The following is a 24,055-nucleotide window of genomic DNA, read 5'->3' on the forward strand; positions in this document are numbered from 1 at the left end:
TTAGTATATTCACAGATATGTACAACCATTACCACAATCAATTTTAGAAAAGTTTTATCACCTCAAGGTTATTAAGACATTCAAAAGACCTTTTATGGGGGTCAACCCGTAAGACTCTTGTTTCAAATGGTATCTCTGGTGATGGAGAGTTTGTCATAGGGAGGGAACTGGCTTAAAGATCCTTACAGAAGGAACCAAACATTATTGATAGGGCAGGCATCTCATTTTAAGAGGAAGATGTATTAAAAAGCTCAATAGCCAAGGGATGGTTACCAAGGGATGCTGGTCTGATTTAACATCCTTTCCTAAGAGTAAAGAGAGGCCAAGCTATGGGAGCTGTACCACAGGGAGATCCCATAAAGCTGGGTAATATGGACAGGAAAGTGAGAGATGAGTTTCTGGATGAACAAGAGCTGGGGAAATAATTGAAACTTATTAATAGGAGAGTAGGTTCTGAGCTTGATTACGCTCGGCTAAAGCAACATGAGAGTGACTGTGGACTAGACACTAAGGACAGTCTGTCTAGGATGTGTCAGGGCCAATAGGACAGTGAAATGTGGAGCATGATCGGGAGGGCTTTGGCAACCATCTATAGACTCCTGCCTCACCTCACCAGAAGACTGAACCTAGCTCAAGAAGTTGCGCCTGTGTAATCACGAGCGGGTACGTGGGTAAACATGGATCCCATCAGCATGTGCTGAAATATTATACCAAGAAGTGGGGCATCTCCTGACATTTTCAAGAGGTAACCTTAAGAACAGTCAAAGGAGCGATCACTTTATTTACTTTAAATAGCTTTTAGAATATATTATCTCGTGAAGTGGGAATAGACTGAAAATACTGGTAGGTTCAAAAAAGGCAGAGAGAATCCCAATCAATGGATAGATCCAATATGACTGATTATGGAAGATGAAAATGTTTGTAGAAAGGTACATTTTTGCCCCTGTCAAGGTTGATTTTCAAAATGGGGCCCATCAATTTTCTTTACTCCATTATCAGGAGCAAATTAATGGGATGAGTAGACTGATGGTGAGATCCAGTGTGGAAAATGGTGTGCGGCTGTTTTATAGATTACTGAGCTTTTGTATTGCTGTGTTCAAGTGACACAAACAGGACCTTTAGGCTTTTATGTTGCCCCTGAACATACATAGTTTAGCTGGATAAATCCACATACCTCTAGAACATCAGTGCACTTTAATTTACATTTTGTCCTGCTTAAGAATGCAAGGTGTGTTATGGTTCTGTTTATAGAATTCAGGAAAAAGTCAGTGAGATTTCTTTTTTTTTATTGCAAGTTTACAGTGGGCACCAAGATCCAAGGCAGGTTATAAATTAGTTGATGGGCACAAAATGAGTACAATCTAATTTCTCCTTACATGAATGAATTATCTGAAAAAATTTTGTATGTCTATGTGAACTTGTTAAATTCTTTGATTTGTTAGAAAGAAAGCCATTATGTATAACCAAGGTGCATTTTTTTTCTTTTTGTCAATAATGGTTTGCTAAAGAATGGAAACAATGTTCTTTTAGTTTTAAAAATGTCTTTTGCCATTCTCTTAATTTATTCAAGCCTTTCTTTTCATTTTTAGCTCTTTTTGTCTTATCTTTGAGTCATTTAAATGCTTATTAGCACAAAGTGAGCACAAAAAGTCAGGAGTGATTGAATTCAAATCAGTTTTCCTACCTGTCAGCCAGCATATTGAGTAAGGTTATAATTAGTGGTTAAAATGAAGTTTTGGGGTATAGAGGAGGTCATTGAAATTCTATTTATTCATTTGTAGATAATCTAGATTATTTGCATAATATTTGAGTTTGCTGTAATGAAAAACACTTCTTAACTGAGTTTGAATTAATCATATAGTATGTATACAGACTTGTTTATTTCGTGATTTAAAAAATAATGTAAATTTTTAGTAGGTTTTTAAAAATAGTTCTTGAGGGGCCGGCCCGGTGGCGCAAGCGGTTAAGTGCGCGCGCTCCGCTGCGGCGGCCCGGGGTTCGCTGGTTCGGATCCCGGGCGCGCACCGCTGCACTGCTTGGTAAGCCATGCTGTGGCGGCGTCCCATATAAAGTGGAGGAAGATAGGCACAGATGTTAGCCCAGGGCCGTCTTCCTCAGCAAAAAAAGAGGAGAATTGGCGGATGTTAGCTCAGGGCTGATCTCCTCACAAAAAAAAAAAAAAAAATAGTTCTTGAGTTTATAAAGCCAGCTAAAATAGAATTGGAAAAGGGAAGTAATTTGGCATTTAAAAAGATTTCTTTCCTGTGTGAAAACTGTAAAGAGGAAAAAAAAATGTTTTATTTTTCCTCAGTGTTTCTATGTTAGATTTAAATACCTTTAAAATCCCATTTTGCTGATACTTAGAACAGTAAATGGTTCCTAAATTAAAGCTGGGATCTGACAGTTAATTCTGAAAGAGTTAGCAATGGCTTGTCCTTCTCGCCTTGTGTGCTGCCATTTGCGCTTGGAAAGCATACATGTAAGGTCAGTCTCTGTATTATTCAGCTGGTTATCCCTCACGAACCACAAAAGCTTCTGGCTTTGTAGTTCTCACGGCTCTCTTCTAGGTTCTGTGGAGGATACCGAGATGAATTAGACACGGTCCCTTGACAATATCTTACCGTTGTTTTTTTGTAATTTGATTCTTACCCACTTGAAGTTCAATCTGCCAACTCCTTTCCCCAAAGTAAAAAACCTAAGGTGCTAATCCCTCTCATTGATGGCAAATGCTAAATTGGAAGCAACAGCTTAGAAATGCAAAACTCCTTATCCAATTACACTACAAGCTCTCTAAGCCAGTCATGCTGGGCATCATCAGGGGATGAGAAGGCAAGATCTCCCTTTGGTAAAAATGATAGCTTAGTTTGAGTAAGCATTAGCAAATCCTAAAATGCAAAGTGTGTGCAAGGAAATGAAACATGGTAGGAACGAGGGTGGGGAAATGTTTTGTCCTTGTTAACTTCAGTGCACATAGGTTTATCATGGTTAAGAGCACTGGTTCTGGAGTCCATCAATTAGAGGTTTGAATTCTGTCTCACTAATGTGTGACACTGGACCTGCCTGAGCCTCAATTTCCTCATCTGTAAAATGGGCATAATGAAAGAACCTCCCTTGCAGGGTTTTGGAAAGAATTAAGTGAGATAATGGATATAAATGTAAGTGGCAGAGAAAGTACAAGGCAGTTTCTTCCTCCAAGTGTTTATGATCATGCTAAGGAGACTAAAGGGAAACCACCCACAAAGCAGCTTTGTGCTATATATGAGTCAAGGCCACAGTGGTTGGGAAAGACAATAAGAGCGATAGGTGAGAGAGGTTAGAGGCCGGGCTGTCACAGGAATAACACGAGCCAAGGTGTGGAGAAGGAAGAAGCGTGACCCAATGGTCTCATGAAAAGTATGATTTTTTTCCCCTTAGTTGTTTGCTTGAAGAAAAGTCAGTGTCTTGAATGCAATTTGTATCTGGGTTTCTGTGCCAACATTTGTCCTGAAAAACAATCTTTGTTGAAATATGTTCATGTCTATTTTGCCAAGTTGGGTTGTACTAACTGAAAAGATAGCCTTGCCTCCCCTTGCATCATCACCAGATTATATTAGCTCAAAGCTTCTTCAGTACTTGGAGTTCCTATTGGGAAAGAGGGAAAGAAATGAGCTAGTAAAAGGTAATCATATGATTTAAAAAAGACAAGGTCATAACAAAGTCGAATACTCTTTATTTGAACATTATGAAAAAGTCCCTTACAGTTATGGTCCCTGTGTTGCCGTGCCCTGTAAGGTCCGCCTCTAGAAATCTCTAGTCTACAGAGGTGATGTTTCTTACTTCTCTTAGTCACAGCACAATTTTGCTGCTCCTCATGCTCATGCACCACTCTTGACAGTTACCTAGTCTCTGATCTTACAGAATTTATCAACAAAAGAAGATAAGATGAAATGATCAGAGACTACATCTACCCATACAGGGAAATTCTTCTGATTGATATAAGTGTGAATAGATGGGCTCGCACACTTTAGCGCATAAACACTTGTGCAGTTGCTCTGTTGGAAGAAGATGTGGCTATCAGAGGGTATGACAGATGCACCAAAGCCAAGTGGGGCTTTAAGTTACAACTTGAACGTCTGGGGTTTATCCACCTCCCCCACTAGACCGTGAGCTTCTCAAGGGCAGGGTCTGGTTCTTTTTCATCTCTGCATTGCCAGGGGCTAGCACAGGGCCTGGACCTTAGTAGGGACTTGATAAATGTGCTCTACACCAAACTCTCTTTCTGCATTGCCGGAAATTGCATGCCCCCAGTGACCATTTGGAGTGCAAAGTGTTATTTTAAGACATTCTCTGTGGAGAAAGCACTCCAAACTCTGCTACAAATGTTTGAAACAAAAGGGGAGCTGAATGCCTGGGGGGGGGGTCTGGAGAAATTCCTGAGGGAGGGAGGTGGAGGAATGATGGGAAGGAGAGACTCATTGAGTAACCTCCTCTTTTTGAGTGTTACTTCTTTCCTAAGATTGTTGCTATTTTCAATAAAAATATGTTGAGATGCCATTGAAACTGCAGTCTGATTGCAATACTGCAAAAATGAACTTCTAACTTTTGGGCTAAATTATTCTCTTTTTCAAACCAGTTGTTGCCATGCTTCCTGTTGCAGCGAAACTTAATTGGGAGAATGGGCAGGGAGCGATGGTAGTGCAGGGAGATTTTTGAATTGGTCTCCCTCCCAGTGTGCTACAGAAGGGATTCTGTGAAAGCAGTGTTCACTTTAGACTTGCAGAAGAGACATTCTTAGAATTCTTAAGGGGAACTGGTTTCTAAAGTAGAAGATTTACCAGTAAACTAATGACCTTTGGTGTAAGATCTAAGCAGAAGTAACCCAGCCTGCATTGTTGACAGAGAAATATTATGTGATTATTACTGCTTTTTAAATGAAATTGAAATTATATGGTTAGGTTTCTAATAATAGCATAAATAGGCTTGCTAATAATGTGTGCTTTTAAATACATGCATGATTGGATGATTGAATATATACATGGATATGTATATATATATTTACATGTTTGTTTTAGGATTATAAGCTTGTTTTTATATTTATACATATATAGTTAAGATGATGAAAGATCCTGTACAGTGGATGTGCGGAGACCACCACAAAATCGTAAGGTCTGAGTATATGATGCTGTTAGTGACTCCTAGTTGGGGTCTGTTGTTTCCTGTCTTTGGAGCAAGAAACAGACTGTAACGGAATCTGTACTGATGAGCTTCTTTTTTCAATCTCTGTCCTTTCACTCTATGTCAGAAGTCAGAAAGTTATTTCAATTTGTAGAATCGTGCATTTCTGCACAGTTTCAGGGTTCACACATGGAAGTCCATTTAGATGTGGTCCTTAGTGGCCTGAGTAAGCCTGGAAGAATGCACTGCGTCCCAAACCGTGGTACAAAGATTGACATTTAAAAATTTTATTTTACTGGAAATTAACGAAATACTGAGTTATTTTCCTTTATGGGGGTGATATAAAGCTTACGGTTTCAATAAATGTATTTCAATGAAGAAGAGATGTGATTTGAAGAAAAATATGAAGTATATGATAGTGCATAAGATGTGCCCCAGATCTCAAAGATTGTATGTGAAGAAGTTGAGTTTGGCAAATACTGCTAAGCAAAGAAAAAGGATCGGGAGTTGGAAGACCTGGCTTTGAATCCTGGTTCTGCTACTGGATGTAGACAGCTGATCTTAAGCCTCTGAGCCAGTTTCTTCATGTATAAAGTTGAAATGGTGGTATTTTCCTTGTCTACTTGACAGGTTTTGGTAAGAAACAGGCAGTATGTATATGAAAGTGTTTCTTTTCTTTTCTTTTTTTTGTAAGGAGATCAACCCTGTGCTAACATCTGCCAATCCTCCTCTTTTCTTTTTTTGCTGAGGAAGACTGGCCCTGGGCTAACATCCATGCCCATCTTCCTCCACTTTATATAGGACGCCACCACAGCATGGCTTGCCAAGCGGTGTGTTAGTGCACGCCCGGGATCCGAACCGGCGAACCCCGGGCCGCTGCAGCGGAGCGCGCGCACTCAACCACTTGCGCCACCGGGCCAGCCCCTCAAAGTGTTTCTTAAGACTGCAAAGTGATCTTCAAGTGAAACAACGAAAGAATACTAATAATATTACTAGCAAGTTATTTCCAGAGAGCTCAGGGATCAGTGAACGAGAGCTTTCAAAGGCAAACCGTTTTTTTTTCTTTAGGGTGAAAACCGAGAAGGTTCCAAATTTAGGTTGACGGTTTTCCTGTCACTACTTAGGAAAAGAAGACTGAAACATATGCTTGCCTCTCTCTAGACTGTGTAAATGCTGTTGCCTTTTACTGAACACTGCTACAGAACGGAGAGAAGTACACAGCGGGACCTTGCTGTTATTTGAAAGTTTATCAAGAACCGTTTATTATGACAGTTTTCTTGAGTTATGAAAAAGGATCTTTTCAGGCCAATCAGTGCACAAACTGGCAGGAAGGAAAAATTACAAACCTGAGAGAAAGACCCTTTTTGTGTGTGATAGAAGCTTTATTTAGGGTAACTCTTTAAGTCTAAAAATAAAATGATAAAGCTGAATAGGAGAGTTAGATAAGGGGTATGTTCTAGACTGCAGGGCAGAGCCACCGTTAAATCATGATCATTCTAAAAGTCAAAGGTTTTCCTTGTCTCTGATGGCAACAGAGTTATACCGGAATCGTAGTGGAAGGGAAATGTGGGCTGTGGTTCTTTGAGGCTGACTCCTACTGTAGCCTCTCTCCTCCACTTCCAGTTTGAATTGTGCTTTTAATGCCTGGGAGAGGAGTGGAGACAAAAATGTGGGTTGGAGGCAGCCGAGGGGTTCGGGGAGAGGCCCAGCCCCTCCTCTTTTTCTTCTTATGGAGATGAAGCCTGATTCACAGGCCTAGATCTTCTATTGGAGGAAGATTTATAGGACCCAGAGTAGCCCCCCCAACTTCTACAATCAAACTACCTCTGAAAAAGGAAGTAGGAGTGAAGACTCAGAACACTTAGTTTAATCAGTTTTAAATGAAAAGTGAAACCTTGTTTTCTATAACATGCATATATGGCCTTCAAAACACATGGGGAGCTGTAAGTTTCATTTTTAGGAGGCATATGCTATACATTTAAACAAGTGATTCATTTTGACATATGCTTTTCCGTATTAATTCGACAACTACATTAGATAACTGAAGGAAGTTTTTTTTCTTTTTCAAAGTTACTTGGAGTATGTACTGGTGAAATTATTGTATAGGGAGGTTAACATGCTAATTCAACAGGTTAAACATTGAGATTTGAGGATTGTTTTTGCAATCTCTATTGGGAGGATAGTTGGCACCCAAAGCACGACTTTGAAATTATTTTCAGTGTCTAAGGCCTGCCTTCTTCGATGGGGCTTTGTTCATTTAACTTCTCTGAGAAATTGATCCCAGACTCTGAGTGTTAGAGCTGGAAGCTGCAGTCACAGTTTTCTTTCACTTGGGGCCATGAAAACATGGTAGATATCGGATAAGGAGATCACGTTTTCCTATCAGAAATCTCTTGAGTTCCCAAATAGAAATTTTTCCTCTGTTTCAACTCATTTTGCACGAGTATTCACAGACATGATAGGGATGATCTACTTGATTTGATCTCATGGGTCTACAAATCCAACTTTAAGACTTGAAGTATACCTTTGTTAGGATCCTTTTCCCCCCAGATTTATCAAGGTATAATTGAAAGATAAAAGTGTATATATTTAAAATGTACAATATGATGATTTAATACATGTATACATTGTGAAATGACTACCACAATCAAGTTAGTTAACACATCTATCACATCACATAGTTACTTTTTTTTTTTTTGGTGAGAATGCTTAAGATCTACTCTTAGCAAATTTCGAGTATACAATACAGCGTCATTGACTATACTCCCCAAGCTGTCCATTAGATCCTCAGAACTTACTCATCTTATAACTCAAAGTTTGTACCCTTTGACCAACATTTCCCCATTTTCCCCCATCCTCTTGCCCCTGACAACCACCATTCTACCTTTTTTTTTTTTAGATTTCACATACAAGTGATACTATACAGTATTTGTCTCTCTCTGTCTAGCATAGTTCGCTTAGCATAATGCCCTCCAGGTCCATCCGTGTTGTTGCAAATGGCAGAATTTCCTTCTTTCTCATGGCGGAATAACATTCCATTGTATGTATGTATACCATATGTTTTTTACCCCTTCATCTGTTGAGGGACACTTAGGTTGTTTCCGGATGTTGACTATTGTGAATAATGCTGCAGTGAACATTGTGGTGCAGATATCTCTTCAAGAAACTGATTTTATTTCCTTTGGATAATCGGCAGTGGGATTGCTAGATCATATAGTAGTTCTATTTTTAATTTCTTGAGGACCCTCTATACTGTTTTTGTTAGGATCTTTCAGACTTGTTGAACACTGATTCTCATTGGTTAGAGTGGTTTACTCTAATCTTTCTAAGTAATCTTATAGAGGAAACTCTGAGATGCCCCTCAGATATGGAACTGCGATATAGCTGTGACCTATTGTGAACTGTATATAAAAACTGTTCTCAAAGGATTGTGTGACTACAGTATACTGGAGACTGCCTCAAATACTGTGTACACAAATATAAATATAATCCCTCTTCCAGTATGATACAAAGTTTCAACATATCTTAAATCCATCTATTATGATATTAATATATCTTAGATTCAAGTTTTCTTTATAGAGTTTTTCTAATAAAATATTCAAGAAGAATAATTTAATTTGATTGAAGTAAAACATTATTATTAGAAATCACTAATATATACCCAACTTGGTCTCGAATAGTGTGTTGAGACATACCTCTGGTTGAATCTGAATATCTCAAAGTTCATTCAGCAATTAATGATTGGATATCTGCCATGTGCCAGGTACTGTTCTAGGTGCTGGGGTTATAGCACCTATTTGTTTTATAACAAATAAAGGGAAATCCTTGCCCTTAAATAGGCAGAGAGGTAGAATTGATAGTATATCAGATCGTGGTAAGTTCAGTGAAGGAAAAGATGATAGGAAGGTAGGTGATGGGATCCTATTCCAGGTTCAGTACCTTGCACGTTAGTATCTTTGTGTATTTCTGAGGGGAGGAAAGGCTGCATGAGGTAGAAAGAACAGAGCCTTTGTAATCTCAGACCCAGGTTGGAATTCCAGCTCTGAAGGTAGGCAAGTTTCTTAACCTGAACTGAGTCCAGGGTTTCTTCATCTGTAAAATGGGGACAAAGATTAAGCCTATTTTGTAGGGTTGTTATGAGTATTACATGAGAAAAGGTAGAGAAAGCACTTGGCCTGGTGCCTGGCATATAGAAAGGGCTCAGTAAATGCAAACTATTATTACTCTTATTAATAAATCATATCCTGGATTTCTCAGAGTCACTGACCCTGCTCCTTGTAACCTTAGCCTCAGGCTGGGGCCCTACCATCAATGGCCAGGTCTCCTGGAAGTCCGACAGGGATCCACTGACTTTGCCACCTGGAACCTCCCCCTTTCATGCCCTGTCCACTGGATCAAGCATCTCCAGTACCCGTGCTTGCCCCAGCTATGCCAGAACTTGATACATCCTTTGGAGAGCGTGCCTGGGTACAGAGTAGGCACATGAATGTTGATACTTTTCTCTCCTTCAGTTCCCAGTGAATAGCGCATATTTGGTAAATATCAACTGACAGGCTTCCATATATGTCATTTTTTGTTTTACCTTAAATTCAATAGATTTTTGGAAGGCACCCGGATAAGCAGAGTACAGTGCTATCTCTCCAGAACTTTTGTCTTTAGCACAGAGGTCTGTGTGTGTAGGTATGTGTTTGGTGTGTGTGTCTAGTTATGGAGAATATTTCCCTTGTAAAAGTGTCTAAGTGCTTAGTGTCATCAATAATCCCTTCTTTTGTAAAATAATGTATCTTTAGCACATAGAGAAGAGCTTATCTCTTGTGAGTTGGACCACATTAACTTTCTTTTTGTCTTTTATTAAGGAAAAGACCAAAGTTGTCGAGCCCTTGGACTATGAGAATGTTATCACCCAAAGAAAAACCCAGATTTACAGTGACCCCCTCAGAGACCTACTTATGTTTCCAATGGAAGATATATCTGTGAGTTCACAAGCTCTTCTTTGAAGAAAAAAACTGCATTTTCCAAGCCAGTTCTTATAGCAAGAATGTTCTTTGTCTTCTAGATCTCAGTGATAAGTCGTCAACGCAGAACAGTGCAGTCCACTGTACCAGAAGATGGTGAGAAAAGGGCCCAGAGTTTGTTTGTCAAAGAGGTAAGAGGCTTAAAGGCCACAGAAGAACATTCAGCATATATTTAAAATATTCTTCCTTTAGTGTAAATGGAAAATAAAATTATTATAACTTAACTGACCTACGTAACATGTCTATATGATGTGATATAGAGGATACAGCTTAAATACTTTTTCACAAGTAGCATGTGTTCTTAGTCTTTTTTTGGATTTGAATACTCTTTGGACTTGGAATCAGAGTGTTCAAGAGAGCATATAAATTGAGATTTATTACTGCCAGTTGGTTTAGGAAGATACAGTTAATCCCCAAAGGAAGATTCCAGTACCAACATTTCCCAAGTGATTTTTAAAAGTCTGTCAGCTTATTGCCAGACTTTTAAGAAGTGGGTATATATGTACTTTTTCCTACATTTCAAATTAAAGATTCCTATTTTCTTTCAGTGTATTAAAACCTATAGCACAGATTGGCACGTGGTAAACTACAAGTATGAAGACTTCTCTGGGGACTTTCGAATGTTGCCGTGGTAAGTTTAGAATTCAAGGGAAACTTTCAAGAGGAGAGTTATTAAACATTTTACCTTTTTTTAACCATTTGTGAAACTTTTTTTTAAGTTTTTTTTTTTTTAGGAAGATTGGCCCTGAGCTAACATCGGTTGCCAATCTTCCTCTTTTTCTTTTTTCTCCCCAAAGCCCCAGTACATAGTTGTATATCCTAGTTGTAGGTCATTCTAGTTGTTCTATGTGGGTCGCTGCCTCAGCATGGCTTGATGAGCGGTGAGTAGGTCCACACCCAGGATCTGGACATGCAAACCCCAGGCCGCAAAGTGAAACGTGTGAACTTATCCACTATGCCACCGGGCCAGCCCCATTTGTGAAACCTCTCAATTATAATTTATAATAAAGCAAAGCCTGAAACAGCCAGCATGTTTGGTAAATGTATTTTGGGTAATTGAATATGTTTTAACTTTGCTCGTTGAAATTTTTTCCAAAATGTATGAGTTCACTTTTTGGCTTTGGTTCATCTATATTGACCATGAAATCATCTTTATTTGATTCTGGATAATGGAGTGAGCGTTTTCCAATGGTGTCGATGAAAAAGCTAGAAGATATTTCGTTCAGTTTCATGACATCCCTTGACGACAGTGCATCTCTTTCAGTTGCTGTGAGGACACTGACCCAGGAGCCAGACTGTTGGGGTTCAAATCTTATTTCTGCCACTTACTAGCTGGATGACCTTGGGCCCGTCACTCAGTCTGTTTGAGCCCTCACTTTTCTCATCCATGATACTACTAACCTCACAGCATATTATATAGGAAATGTTTTGGAGAAATAAGACTTTGTATAGCCTTTTATAGTTTTCGAAGTACTTTCCCAGAGGAGAAAAGCAAGTTCTAAAGATAACCTTTTTTTTTTAAATTTTTATTTTATTTATTTTTTCCCCCAAAGCCCCAGTAGATAGTTGTATGTCATAGTTGCACATCCTTCTAGTTGCTGTATGTGGGACGCGGCCTCAGCATGGCCGGAGAAGCGGTGCGTCAGTGCGCACCCGGGATCCGAACCCGGGCTGCCAGCAGTGGAGCTCGCGCATTTAACTGCTAAGCCACAGGGCCGGCCCCTAAAGATAACCTTTAAAACTGAGTCCTAAGACGACCAGTTCAAGGTCATACAGCAAACAGATGGAAGAGCCAGAATTACACTATGTTGTTTTTTGACCTGGGGACAGATAAGGCTCTGTCCCCACTAACAGCTCGGGCACATATTCCTTGGCAATTGCTGCCCTCCCTAAGTATTTGGACTTAGTTATGTCTTTGCTGCACTTGTGGGAGTCCTTATAGAAAAGGTAATGTCAGTTTAGTCAGAGGGGAGAATCTGAGTTTCGAAAGGAGAAAAGAATTTCTCCTCCTTATGTTTCGGCGTTTTCTTGGTTGTGAAAGAAAGAAGCCTACTCATCTTGCTTTTGTTTTTTTTTGTCCTGTTCAGTGTCTAAGATAATTCTCTTGCATTTTCAGCAAATCTCTGAGACCAGAAAAGATTCCCAATCATGTATTTGAGATTGATGAGGACTGTGAGAAAGATGAGGTAAGAATGGAGGCAACTGCACTGGTTTCTTCAAGGTCACTTCTGCTGAGAGATTTCCTTGAGAAAAGATGAGGGAAAGAATTGTTTTTGAATCATCTGTGGCCAGCTTTCAAACTAATGAGTGTTTAAAAAATTTTGTTTTAAATTGTTGCGTTTCTGAATGGAGTTTAGGAAAAATCAAGTGAAATGGGCTGTGATTTGTATATAAACATGTTTTCCCACCTGAGAAACATGTCTGTGGAGCGGCTTTTCCCGCACTGGGCATGTGGTGTAGTAATTCATCTGCACTCTCCTGCCTGATAGAGCCCTCTTGGGACAGATGGCCCGGATGTCTGTGACATTCTGAGGTGCAGTTTGAGTGTTTACATGATGCAGAAGACTTTCCCAGAAGACAGCCCGTACGATTCAGTAAATATTGAGTGCCTATGGTGTGCACAGCACAGAGCCTCTCATTCTATAGTTAACAATTTCAAGTTTAATCAGGCATCTTTGCGGTGGTGGGGGAACTTTATGCTTTAATTAGAAAATGCGGCAGGGCCTAGTTTGTGCCCCTCAAATGTTTGATTAGATGGCTGGCGGCTGTTTCACTGATGATTTTCGCTCTATTTCAGGATTCATCTTCTTTATGTTCTCAGAAGGGTGGTGTGATAAAACAAGGCTGGTTGCATAAAGCAAATGTAAATAGCACCATCACAGTTACCATGAAGGTAAGAAGTACTTATTATATTATTTCATCATTTTAAGGATGTTGTCCTGAGTAGAATGTCTGGAGACAACATTTCTTTTAAAAAAATTTTTTATAATGAACCCTAGCAAAAAAAATCTCTAATGAGAGGATTCTCACAGATGTATGGAATTTTAAAAATCTGAAACCTCAGGATAAATTTAGAAGTGCAACTTTTTAAAGAAATGTGATTATTATCTTCTGAATCAGGAAATTTAAAAAGGTGGCTGTCAGTTGAATGAAGTAAATAGCTTTGAAACAAAAGGGCATCAGAAGTTCCTATGTGGACATGAATGTAATGGATAGAAGGATAGGGTAATCCATTTATTTAGCAAATATTAATTAGGTACTTATTACATGTTGGTTACTGTGGGAAAATATGTGGATATCTAAGATGGGGTCTCTGGCCTCCAATAGCCTCCGGACTAGATAAGAAACATACCAAATTAAGTACTGTACAAAGCGGTACCTTAGTGCTGTCAGAACTAGAGAGTTTTGTAGTTTGGCCAGAGTAGTGAGTTTGTGTACAGGGTTTGTGTGAGATAAAGGTGGAAACAGAGAGAGGAATAAAATTGTGCAGGGCCTTGAATGCCTGGGACATGAGGTTGGCTTTTGTTCGGGAGGCTGTGAAGAGTCATTAAAATCCAAAGGTAAAACCAACCAGCTACTTGAAAAATCTGAGCAGAAAAACAAATTATTCTCTGATACCAAATATAACTGTTCTTTCAGATATTCAATATAAGATCATGTGGCTTGCTGAGGGTGATTCACACTTCCATTAAGTATTGAAGGTCATTCTATCTTTCACAGAGCCTGCAAGCAGAAACCATGGGTGTCTACCAAGGGAACACTCAAATTTTATCTTAATTTAATATTTTGCCTGCTGCTTTCCATTTAGTGGTCATGTCCTATTCTCACTTTCGTTTTCAAGCCCTGAAAAGAAGGAATCCAAGTGGTAGGATGCTTCCCATATGTCTCCTGCACCTAACCAGGGGCCTCAGCACGTGGTGATGATAAGAGAATCCTTTTTTTTTTCTCCTGAGGAAGATTTGCCCTGAGCTAACATTTGTTGCCAATCTTCCTCTTTTTTTGTATGTGAGCCACCACACAGCATGGCCACTGACAGACAAGTGGCGTAGGTCTGCGCCTGGGAACTGAACCTGGGCCGCTGAAGTGGAGCCCACCAAACTTAACCACTAGGCCACTGAGGCTGGCCCAGGAGAATCCATTTATTGAGGACTTAATATGTGCCAGGCACCATACTGAGCATTTTGTATTCTGTATCTCATTTAATCCTCATGGCAGCCCTTTGGTATAGGTACTATTATTATTCTTAGTTTACAGATGTGGAAAGTGAGGCACAAAGAAATTCAGTGATTCACCCCAGGTCACACAGCTCCAAATTTTCAGAGGTGGATTTGAACCTAAGTAGGCTGATGCCTGAGCCTGTGCTCTTAACCGACACACTATTGGTGCTCTCTGGCTGAGTGAGACTCAAGGCTTTGTTATAATATATCTCCTATCAGAGTTATTGGGTTCAGAAATGCGTGTGTGAAGGTTGTGATTCTGTGCACATTGTCAGAAAATGTTTCTATGATTTTTGACTCCACTCCCTTCCCCTAACATTCTCAAAATATTAAAATGTTTTATCCATACTTAAGCGTTAGCCCAACATTAAGTAAAAATAATGTATGGAAATCTGGATTCATAAAAGAAGACATTTGGGAGTTAATATCTTTAAAAAACAATTCACCACAGGATTCCTTTCAATAGTGAGTTTCTCTAATGCCTTTATTGCTTTACATGTAACTTTTTTAGGAGCCCATGTGTTATAAATCAAAATATAGTTGCCTGTAAAAAGTGCATGCTTTACATTTTCTTTCATAGTTCATGAACTACAGATTGGATGATGTTGTAGGCAGAATAATGGCCCCCCGCAAAGATGTCTGTGTCCTAATCCCTGGAACCTGTAACTGTGCCCTTAGGTGGCAAAGCAGAGTATCCTGAGTTATCCAGGTGGGCCCAGTGTAATCACAAGGGCCTTATAAGTGGAAGGGAGAGGCTGAAGAGGAGAGTTAGGGAAAGAGATGTGAGGACAGAAGCAGGGTCGGAGAGCCATGCTATGTTGCTGGTTTTGAAGATGGAGCCACGGGCCAAGAAATGTGGGCAGCCTCTGGAAGCTAGGAAAGGCAAGGAAATGGATTCTCCCCTAGAAACCCCAGAAAGGAAAGCAGCTCTGCTACAACATTGATCTTAGCCCAGCGAGACCCATGTCCGACTTTTAACCTACAGAACTGTGAGAGAATACATTTGTGTTGTTTTAAGCCACTAAGTTTGTGGTAATTTGTTACAATGGCAATAGAAAACTAACTCAACCAAATTAGTCAAAGATTGATTGTTTAGCTGTATATTATCTATCCCCGAGGTTGCAAACTCCACCGTTACAGGGGCCAGTCAGGAACCATAAATTCGTGAAGTGGGTGGTGGGTCTGAGGCAACCTGGTGGCCACACGGCCTGGCCGAAGGGGACAGCTGCTGCTTGTCTCCAGCTAATTGTTATTGCTCTGCTGCTGCTGAGCTAGGCTCTTTGCTTTTGTGTGTATTTATCCACAGCTGTTCATCTTTTGGCCACTTTTTTTTAGCGAGATAAAATTCACATACCATAAAAATACTTATTTCTTTTTAAAACCTCTCAAACAGTAAGCAAAGGAAGGAAAAGAAGACTAAACCAAATTGGTCATATGTGCTACACAGCTCTTTAAAAAAATGAATAGGGAGTAATTTGAAATATAAAGTCCATAATGAGATTTGGGAATTGTTTCTGGTCATGGATTTCATTTATCTCAGCTTGTCTCCATTATGGATTATGGATCTCCATTTTGGATTTCTGGGAGCTGAATAGATAGCCTATATTCTTCTGGTTTCACATCCTAAGCCACAGCAGTGGTATTGTATTTCAGGGTTTATCACGGCTAGAATGGGCATGAGAGGAAAGTTCAGCCAGATTCAGTTAAAAGTGTCTGAGGGATTTTGCCAAGATATTTTTTTCCTATAAGAATTGTTTTAACTATTATTTATTTCAGCATCGTTAAAACTTGCAATGTTTATTGTGCTCTCTTTGTACAGTCAGGTGTCACTTAACGATGGGGATACATTCTGAGAAACACGTCGTTAGGCGATTTCCTCATTGTGTGAACATCATAGACTGTACTTACACAGACCTAGGTGGTATAGCCTACTACACACCTAGGCTCTATGGTACTAATCTTATGGGACCACCGTCGTATATGTGGTCCATCCTTGACCAAAACGTCATTATGCAGCGCATGACTGTATATCAGTAGAGGGCATGTGAGTGTATGGAGCAGGCAGGTGGAGGATTGGGCATGGGTAGCAATTTTGTTTGAACTCACGCTTGTCCCCTTAGGTGCCCTGTTACAGAGTGGAGGATCATACCTGTTCTTCCTGCTTCAGGCCTGGATTGGCTGAGGCGTAGGAGAGAGGCTAAACCTAAAGGCGGGTGAGCAGCTGGCCCAGCTCTTGGAGAGTTGGGAGAGGCAGAGACAGAAGAACTGAGGCAAAGGGCAGACAGAGTTTATGAGACATTCTGAAAGTAAAACTTCTATATATTTGTTTCTACTTTGTTAGTCTTTGAAGTGAAGAATATTAATGAGTTTCATAAGCAAACGGCAAGATGATTCGGGTATGCCATTATCTGAGTCATTCTCCCGATACTGGTGGCAGTGCATCTGGAGTCCTCTGCCTGCTAGGACCTCCAGCCCACAGTGGTGAGACCCTTTGGTAGCTTTAGCAATGAGCACCACAGGGCCAGAGCTCTCAAGCAGAGCTGAGAGCAAAGAACCAGTGTTCTATTGGCAAATTCAAGCTTTGATAGCCCCTGCAAACTCACAGCAGACTAACCAGGAAGCTACAGCAGAAGGATGTGGGTATTAATCATGACTCACTGGCAAATAACAGCCTGCAGGAGCCGTGCATCTTCCCTCCTATTTTCTCTGTGCCTCTTTGATGCGCTGTGGCTTGACATTGGCCTGCAGATCCCTCTGGGGTTGACAAGGATTAAAGCAGGGCAGCTTGGTGCCTTTTACAGTGAGGTGTAAGTTTAAGGGTTTTTATTCATTTAAAAATTTCTGGATTTTAAAGATCATGTAGAATCAGTGCTTTGGAAAGTTTGAAATTATGCACAACGACTGTAAACTATTTTTATAAACAAGTCCGAGTCCTTTTCCTGGACATTTTTACTGCCAGAAATAAGGGAATCTGATAGTAAGAAAGGGAGAAATAGAATCATGAGGAAAGGTGGAAAGAAAAAGATGAAGGCAAGACAGTTAGAAAAGATTCAGCAAAGTCCAGTCGATAAAAGGGTATCAGAAGACAGACTTTATAAAGTGTTTTGAGAAAGCAGTCACACAACCTATAATGCAATATGAATGATGTGGCCAAGGTCATTCGTATATGGGCTGCTTTAGAAAGTTACACCTCCCTAGCTAGCTGCCAGACAGTTTTGCAAGAAAATTCAAGTCAATAGTGATGGGCTCTAGGGAAAAGGGGCTGGTGAAGGAACTAAGCTGAGTTCTTCATATTGGAAGATTATAAGACCCCGTATACATGGAATAAAAATTTGCGTTTCTCCAGTATACACCTTTCCGTCAGTTGTGGTCAGTTGTTAAGATACAGTCTGCACCATTTTCTGCAATTGTTGTTATTTTCCCAGAAGTACTTGCTGAGCATCCCTGTTATTGGCTGAGAAACTAGCCCTGAGGAACCCAGGCTCCAGGAGAGCTGCTAATGATGTGCATCTCTTCACAAGTCCCAGTTCTCGGTGCCCAAGCACTTCTTTTCCCTGAGGAGGATGCTGGCATCATGCGTCTCTTGCGAAAGCTCTCTTGGTTGTCTGGGCACAGTGACCATTTTACTCAGAGCTTATAATTTGCTTTGTTCTTGGTGTTCATGTTAAAACAAGACAAGCCTTGTCATAGGTGATTAATTTCCTCAATTTTTACTTTCTAGTTAATGAGAACACACCCCATTGCCACTCTTCAATTCCTGGAAACGTTTTGGAGAGAAGTTTAAGATATCATAGAGAATAAATGATCCCTTGGACAGAAACCCCAATCCTAACAGAAACCTGTTCATTTACATTCTCTCTTTCTCAAGTAGCTGCTAGAGGCATCTGCTTTTTTCAACTGATTCCATATCAGTGAAGGAATTTAATGTGGACTAGATAGCTATGATATTGGACATGACCTTCCCCTGGTATTTAGAACTATTTTTCCTAAGGGATATAATGATATATGGAATAAGGAAGAATCTGATCTCGAGGGTGGTTTTTCATTAAAAAAAAAAAATCTGTTGCAGATTCTTGGCCAACCCCTGGGACACCCACCTTTATGCATCCTCTTGGCTCAATTTGGTCACATTCCTCCAGCTCCCTCCTCCCCATTCTCAGCAATTAAACGTTGAAGTGTCTTGGTATGTTATCGGGGTTGCAAGTTCAACTGCTTGATGAATGACTCACTTCTGGTGCCCTTTTTTTTTCTTTTTCACAAAAGAGAACCATTTGTTATATATCCAGAGCCTGAAAGCCCTCGCTTATTCTTTGACTGTTACGGGAGGGTTTTCTTCCCTTCTGCAGTGGGAGAACAACAAATCAAAAGAGGATTTTACCTAAGAAAGCACTTATGGTATTAAAATAATTGCTGCGAGGCCAAAGTCACTGTGTTTGTTGGAACAAAAGGAAGAGAAAATCTTTTCTTTTTGATCTGTTAGTGCATTGTATTCTCAAGTCTACCAGACAGTCTCTCACAGCTAACAAATGGATTACGCTCATTTTATGGGTAAGAGATTTCTCACTAATTTGTTTTTTATGTTTTCTTTTCCCTCATTCATTGGTGACAGTTTAAAACCATTTATTGGGAGATTCTTATGTGCCAGACACTATGAGGAATCAATGAATTCATCACCAAATATATATTGATTACCTTCTTAGTACAAGGTGTTAGCGCTGCAGAGGGTAGAGAGAAGTGTAACAGGTAGAATTTAAAACCTATTTGGGGAGATGAGACACACAATACAAATAATATGTTGTTTAAAGGTGGTACAGAGACCAAGTTCTATATGAGTCCAGATCACTGTGATCTGGGGTCAGAGAAGGCTTCTTGAAGGAGATGGAGCCTCAAAGGAAGGGAAGCAGAAAGGAGATGAGCGTGGCAGGCAATATGTACAGGGCAGCTGTGTTAAGTGAAGTTGGGTAGTCATGGGAGATAAAGTTGGTTTGGTCCTTTGGTATCTCCCTGTGCCTCAGTTTCTCCTCTGTAACGTAGAGCTGATAATAGTGATTACCACACAAGGTCATTATGAGGATTAAACGATGTAATATGAGGAAAGTACTTAGAGACTGTAACGTAGTAAGCACGCCACAGATGTCAGCAATTGTCATTATTTTATATTCGTAGTAGGATTGTGGGAGTGCCGTGAATGCTGGAACAGGCATGTGAGCCTTACCGTGTGGATAATTGAGGGTCATTGAAGATTTGAGCAGGGCCATGCCGTGCTAAAATACAGCTGATAAAATAATTTGTCTAATGAGAAGGGTGGATTGTAGACCTCTCCTACTAGACTTGGCTTCAAACTAAATAGTTAAATCTTTAGTGCCCAGATATGGTGGAATTATTTAAGAAAAGCTATTTGATTTTTTAACCGGTTTCCCAGAGGCTAGACCTATGTGATATATTAAAACTTGGTAGGACTTTAAAATGATATGGTGGAGAGCGATGAGTGATATATTAGGTTGCCAACCTACTGGTAGGGGTTCTTCAGCAGGATGACGTTCCTGACATTCTGGTGTAATTAACTACAAGTCAGTTTCGTGATAAGTCATGGGGTTTTCTTCCCCATTGTTTCTTTCATCTTTCGTTAGAACAGCTCTGAGACCCAGTATGTCTCTTGCTCTCCTGCTTTCTCCTTTTCCTCGCTGCCTCTTCTTTTCTATTCTATCTGAGAGTCAAGTAAGTGTCCCGCACCCCATTTCTGCATTGTTTCTAGCCCACCTACTTTGCCGAAGCCTTTAGAGCATCCTTTCTCAGGGCTCCTGGTTCATGTAATTGAGCAATAAATAATTACACTGTAGGTAACACACATAGGTAAACACTCTTGAGATTTGTTATATAAAAATGATAAAAGGCTCTCCTAATTTGAGGATACTAGGTGCTCAAACTTTCCTGCCGTCCATCTTTGATTCAACTGAGTGACAAAAGGCCTTTGTTCCTGCTCCAGAAAGGGTCATGTGGTAAATGTTCAAAAGGTTGTCATCCAGACAGCTCAGGGCTTTCAGAAGACTTGGCAAGACCTGATTCCAGAGAACTGTCTCTTTTGGCTTCCTCTCTGTTTTATTCTTCTGGGTGGTCTGAGTGGGCCACTCGTCAGGATCCATGCTTCTCACTGAGTAAGGTGGAGAATTTTCAGCTGTGTTCACCATCTAGGAAAAATGATAAAGGTGAGGAAGAGGAAGAAGAATATGGGTGTTACAGAGAAACACCATTCTATTGGATGAAACCACTGGAGAATCTGCACTGGAGAATGAATTATTCATTCATTCATCATTTATTTTACACAATTTTATTGAGTCCAGACGCTGTTAGAGGTACTGGGGATATAGCAGCCGATGACACATGGACTTTAGCAGTCTAAAAGAGACAGACAGCAAATAAATAAACAGATGAATAAGATATATTTGGGTAGTGATCGTTCTATGAAGAAGATAAAATAGGGTGCTATGATGAGGGCAGGTGGTCATAGAAGGCCTCTCAGAGGAGGTAAGATTCAAGCAAAGACCAAAGAGGTAAGAGAGTGAACTATGTGGGTATGTGGGGGAAGAGGAGTCCAGGCCAAGGGAACAGAAAGTGCAAAGGCCTGAAGGAGCTTGCTTGGGGTGTTTGAGGACCAGCAGGTAATCCAGTGTAGCCGAAGCAGGGTAATTAGACATAAAGTCCAAGAAGTAATTCGAGGCTAGATCATGTACATCACCCCAGGCTATGGTGAGGATTTGGTGTATTATTCTCTCTTGATGGGAAGACAGTGGAAGGTTTGGGCAAGATTCTCTTTGTTTGTCACTGTCATAGGATTCTGATTCCAGTTGTACTATTGACTTGCCTGTGTGACTTGAGTGAGCTCTTGGTCTCTCAGTTTGCTGTTAGGTAAAATGTAGATAATGATGCTTATCCCCACATGATATTACAAGAATTAGCTATTGGTTACAAAGGACTTGAGGCCTTCAGATGAAAGGTATGATATAGAGTAATTACCACTGTTCTATATAGTCATTATTTTAATAGCTGTCTTCTTTTTGAAATGGAGAAAACAATGTAGACCTGTACCCTAAATAGCAACATCTTGGGAATTTAAAAAATGTCAGGGAAGTCATGTTTCTGATTTTCCTTTTGGTTCCATATAAGAGATTTCGGATACTCCTTTCCTCTTTGACAGGTACCTTAACAGCTTCCTAGAAGTTGAAACCCAACATATATCATAGTGTGTTAGAATGAGAAGACATCTTAGAGATCTTATAGATCTGTTGTTGGGGCAGAGTCTCATTTCTGTAGAAATGTCTTTTTAAAAAAATTTCTTGCTGTACAAGCTGTGAGCTTCTAGCCTGTAGGAAATCCCTTGGGGGGAGGTTGGCCCCCTCCCCCCGACCCAGCCTAGGAAGGCTGCTGTGTTATTTGTTCAATTTCAATAAAATTATTTATAGATCATGAAAAAAATGATCTTACAGATCATCTTGTCTGATCCTATCATTTTCCAAGAGAGGAAACTGAGAGAATCAGAGTCTTGAGGAGAATTTCACTGCTGGTGAGCAGGAGTGCTGGATGAGAGTCAAGATGGTCTGACTTTCAGGCATCTGCTCTCTCCCCAGATTCATGAGCTACCTACCTCCATGTCACATTTAGACATAATTGCAGTGTTACAGGAAGTGATTTACTGTAATTTTAGATCCCTTTCCATCTCTATTCTAATGATGTGCTTTGCTAATATTGGAAGTGGCGGCTGCCACAAAACATCTTTGCTTGATGGGGCAGCTGTATGTGAAAAAAATTTCACAGACTATAATTTGACTCTGTGCTACAACTGTTTTGCTCTGTTTTTCCCTTCCTCTGTCCCTCTCTTTGTTGCTGGCCGTGGACTCTGCAAGTGGAGTCGACAGACTGTACCACTGAATCTATAGACTTTGAGTTTTAGATTTGATCATAGTTCGGATTCTAATCTGGTTGTAATTTTTTCATTTCAGTTAATTTTTGCCTGGAAAATGTATTTTAATTTTTGTCATACATAATTATTATAACAACTTTTAAAAAGTGTTGTTTTGTTCATTTGAAATGAGCTCAGTATGTAATTTAGGACTTCTGGTCCCATAATTTTGATAATGGATATGTACCATTGTCATGAAAATAAACAAAGATATATATATAATATCACCATTCTGATCAACATTTTCCTTGTGTATGAATCTAGATTTCTGCAGTCATGGCTCCAGTAACCTTAAATGTGGGTGAGTCAAATATGAGAAATATGTATATATTCTCATATTATGAAATCACACACACACACACACACACACACACACACACTTTCTGTACCTTCGTATCCTAATGCAGTAACATTTACTTGATTGGCATTGAAAAACAAAGTGATATTTTCTGCTTGGACTCCTTTCCCTTGATGCCGCATAGCCCACACGGCCACTCCCTGGAATGGAAGCTGTAACATTTACCGGTCTAACCTGTTAGGGTGTTCCTCACACCGATATATTTTTGTCATTCATTCCAAAATCAGTGATATTTAAACAAGTCAGAAATAACTACAAGCATATTATTTCTTTTTACTGGTTTTCCTAAAAAGAAATGCCCCCTAACGTGTTTCTATAGTTTGCTTACTCATGCTACGGAGAAATAAATTGTTGATATTTCAGGTACTTTGCCAGAAGTTAAGTAGTTTTCAAGAATAGTCTTGCCAAATAATACTCTTTCCATAATTAAAGTTCTTGAAATAGAGATCATATTGGATAATCAGATGAGTGATTGAAAATGGCAAGCTTAAATCTTAAAGCCAACTTCTGCAAGTAAGACAAGATACATAGGAATGTGTTTCCTGAATAATCACCAAGACTCTATTTCTTAGTCTCTCTTGCCGTTCCCACCCTGAAATGATTTTAGATCCATCATCCTGGGGAACTTTACTATAACAAATGCTTGACACAGCTTGCAGTTTGTGGCTTATTGAAAGAAGCTTACATTCATGAAAGAGCTCTGAATCCCCTTTTTTCACCTCCTTCATCAGGTCCAAGACTTTAAAAAAAAATTATTTTATTGATGTCATATTGGTTTATAACATTGTGTAAGTTTCAGGTGTACATTATTATATTCCAGTTTCTGTATAGACTGCATTGTGTTCACCACCAATAGTCTAGTTTTTACCCATCACCATATGTGGCCCTTTACCCCTTTTGCCCTCCCCCCCAACCCCTTCCCTTCTGGTAACCACCAGTCTGTTCTCCTTATCCATGTGTTTGTTTATCTTCCACATATGAGTGAAATCATATGGTATTTGTCTTTCTCTGCCAAGACTCTTTTTAGGGGAGAGTAGAGGGGCTACATGAATGAATCAAGCTGTCTTCCTCCTTTTCCCTATTCCTGTGGGTTTCACTGTGAGTTATAGCAACAGGTTATTCCTTAACTGTTGTGAATCCCTAATTTCAAACGGATGGCACAATCCCATTGGACCTATTGACTCAAATCTCAGCATGCAGGGCACTCAACAACAACTGGTAGGCAACTCATGACTCTCAGTGTTTGCCTGTGAGTGCATTCTAAGCTGGACTTTAGAAACAGGGACACTGGAACAGCGTAGATGAGTGCAGCAAGATGTGCAGGTGAGATGTAAATATATGCTAGAGGGCTGTG

General features: G+C 39.9%; 1 protein-coding gene across 2 annotated transcripts in view; it reads left to right on the forward strand.

The window, feature by feature from the left end:
• DOCK11 (dedicator of cytokinesis 11) overlaps positions 1 to 24,055 on the forward strand; it is a 170,884-nt gene that overhangs the window by 27,758 nt on the left and 119,071 nt on the right. For both annotated transcript variants that reach the window (XM_058536579.1, XM_058536580.1), the window contains exons 2-6: positions 10,011 to 10,127; positions 10,211 to 10,300; positions 10,718 to 10,800; positions 12,286 to 12,355; positions 12,967 to 13,062. In XM_058536579.1, the coding sequence (XP_058392562.1) occupies positions 10,011 to 10,127; positions 10,211 to 10,300; positions 10,718 to 10,800; positions 12,286 to 12,355; positions 12,967 to 13,062 (456 nt within the window). The remainder of the gene's footprint in view (positions 1 to 10,010; positions 10,128 to 10,210; positions 10,301 to 10,717; positions 10,801 to 12,285; positions 12,356 to 12,966; positions 13,063 to 24,055) is intronic.

Source organism: Diceros bicornis, chromosome X (assembly GCF_020826845.1).
Source record: "Diceros bicornis minor isolate mBicDic1 chromosome X, mDicBic1.mat.cur, whole genome shotgun sequence".
NCBI lineage: Eukaryota > Metazoa > Chordata > Mammalia > Perissodactyla > Rhinocerotidae > Diceros > Diceros bicornis.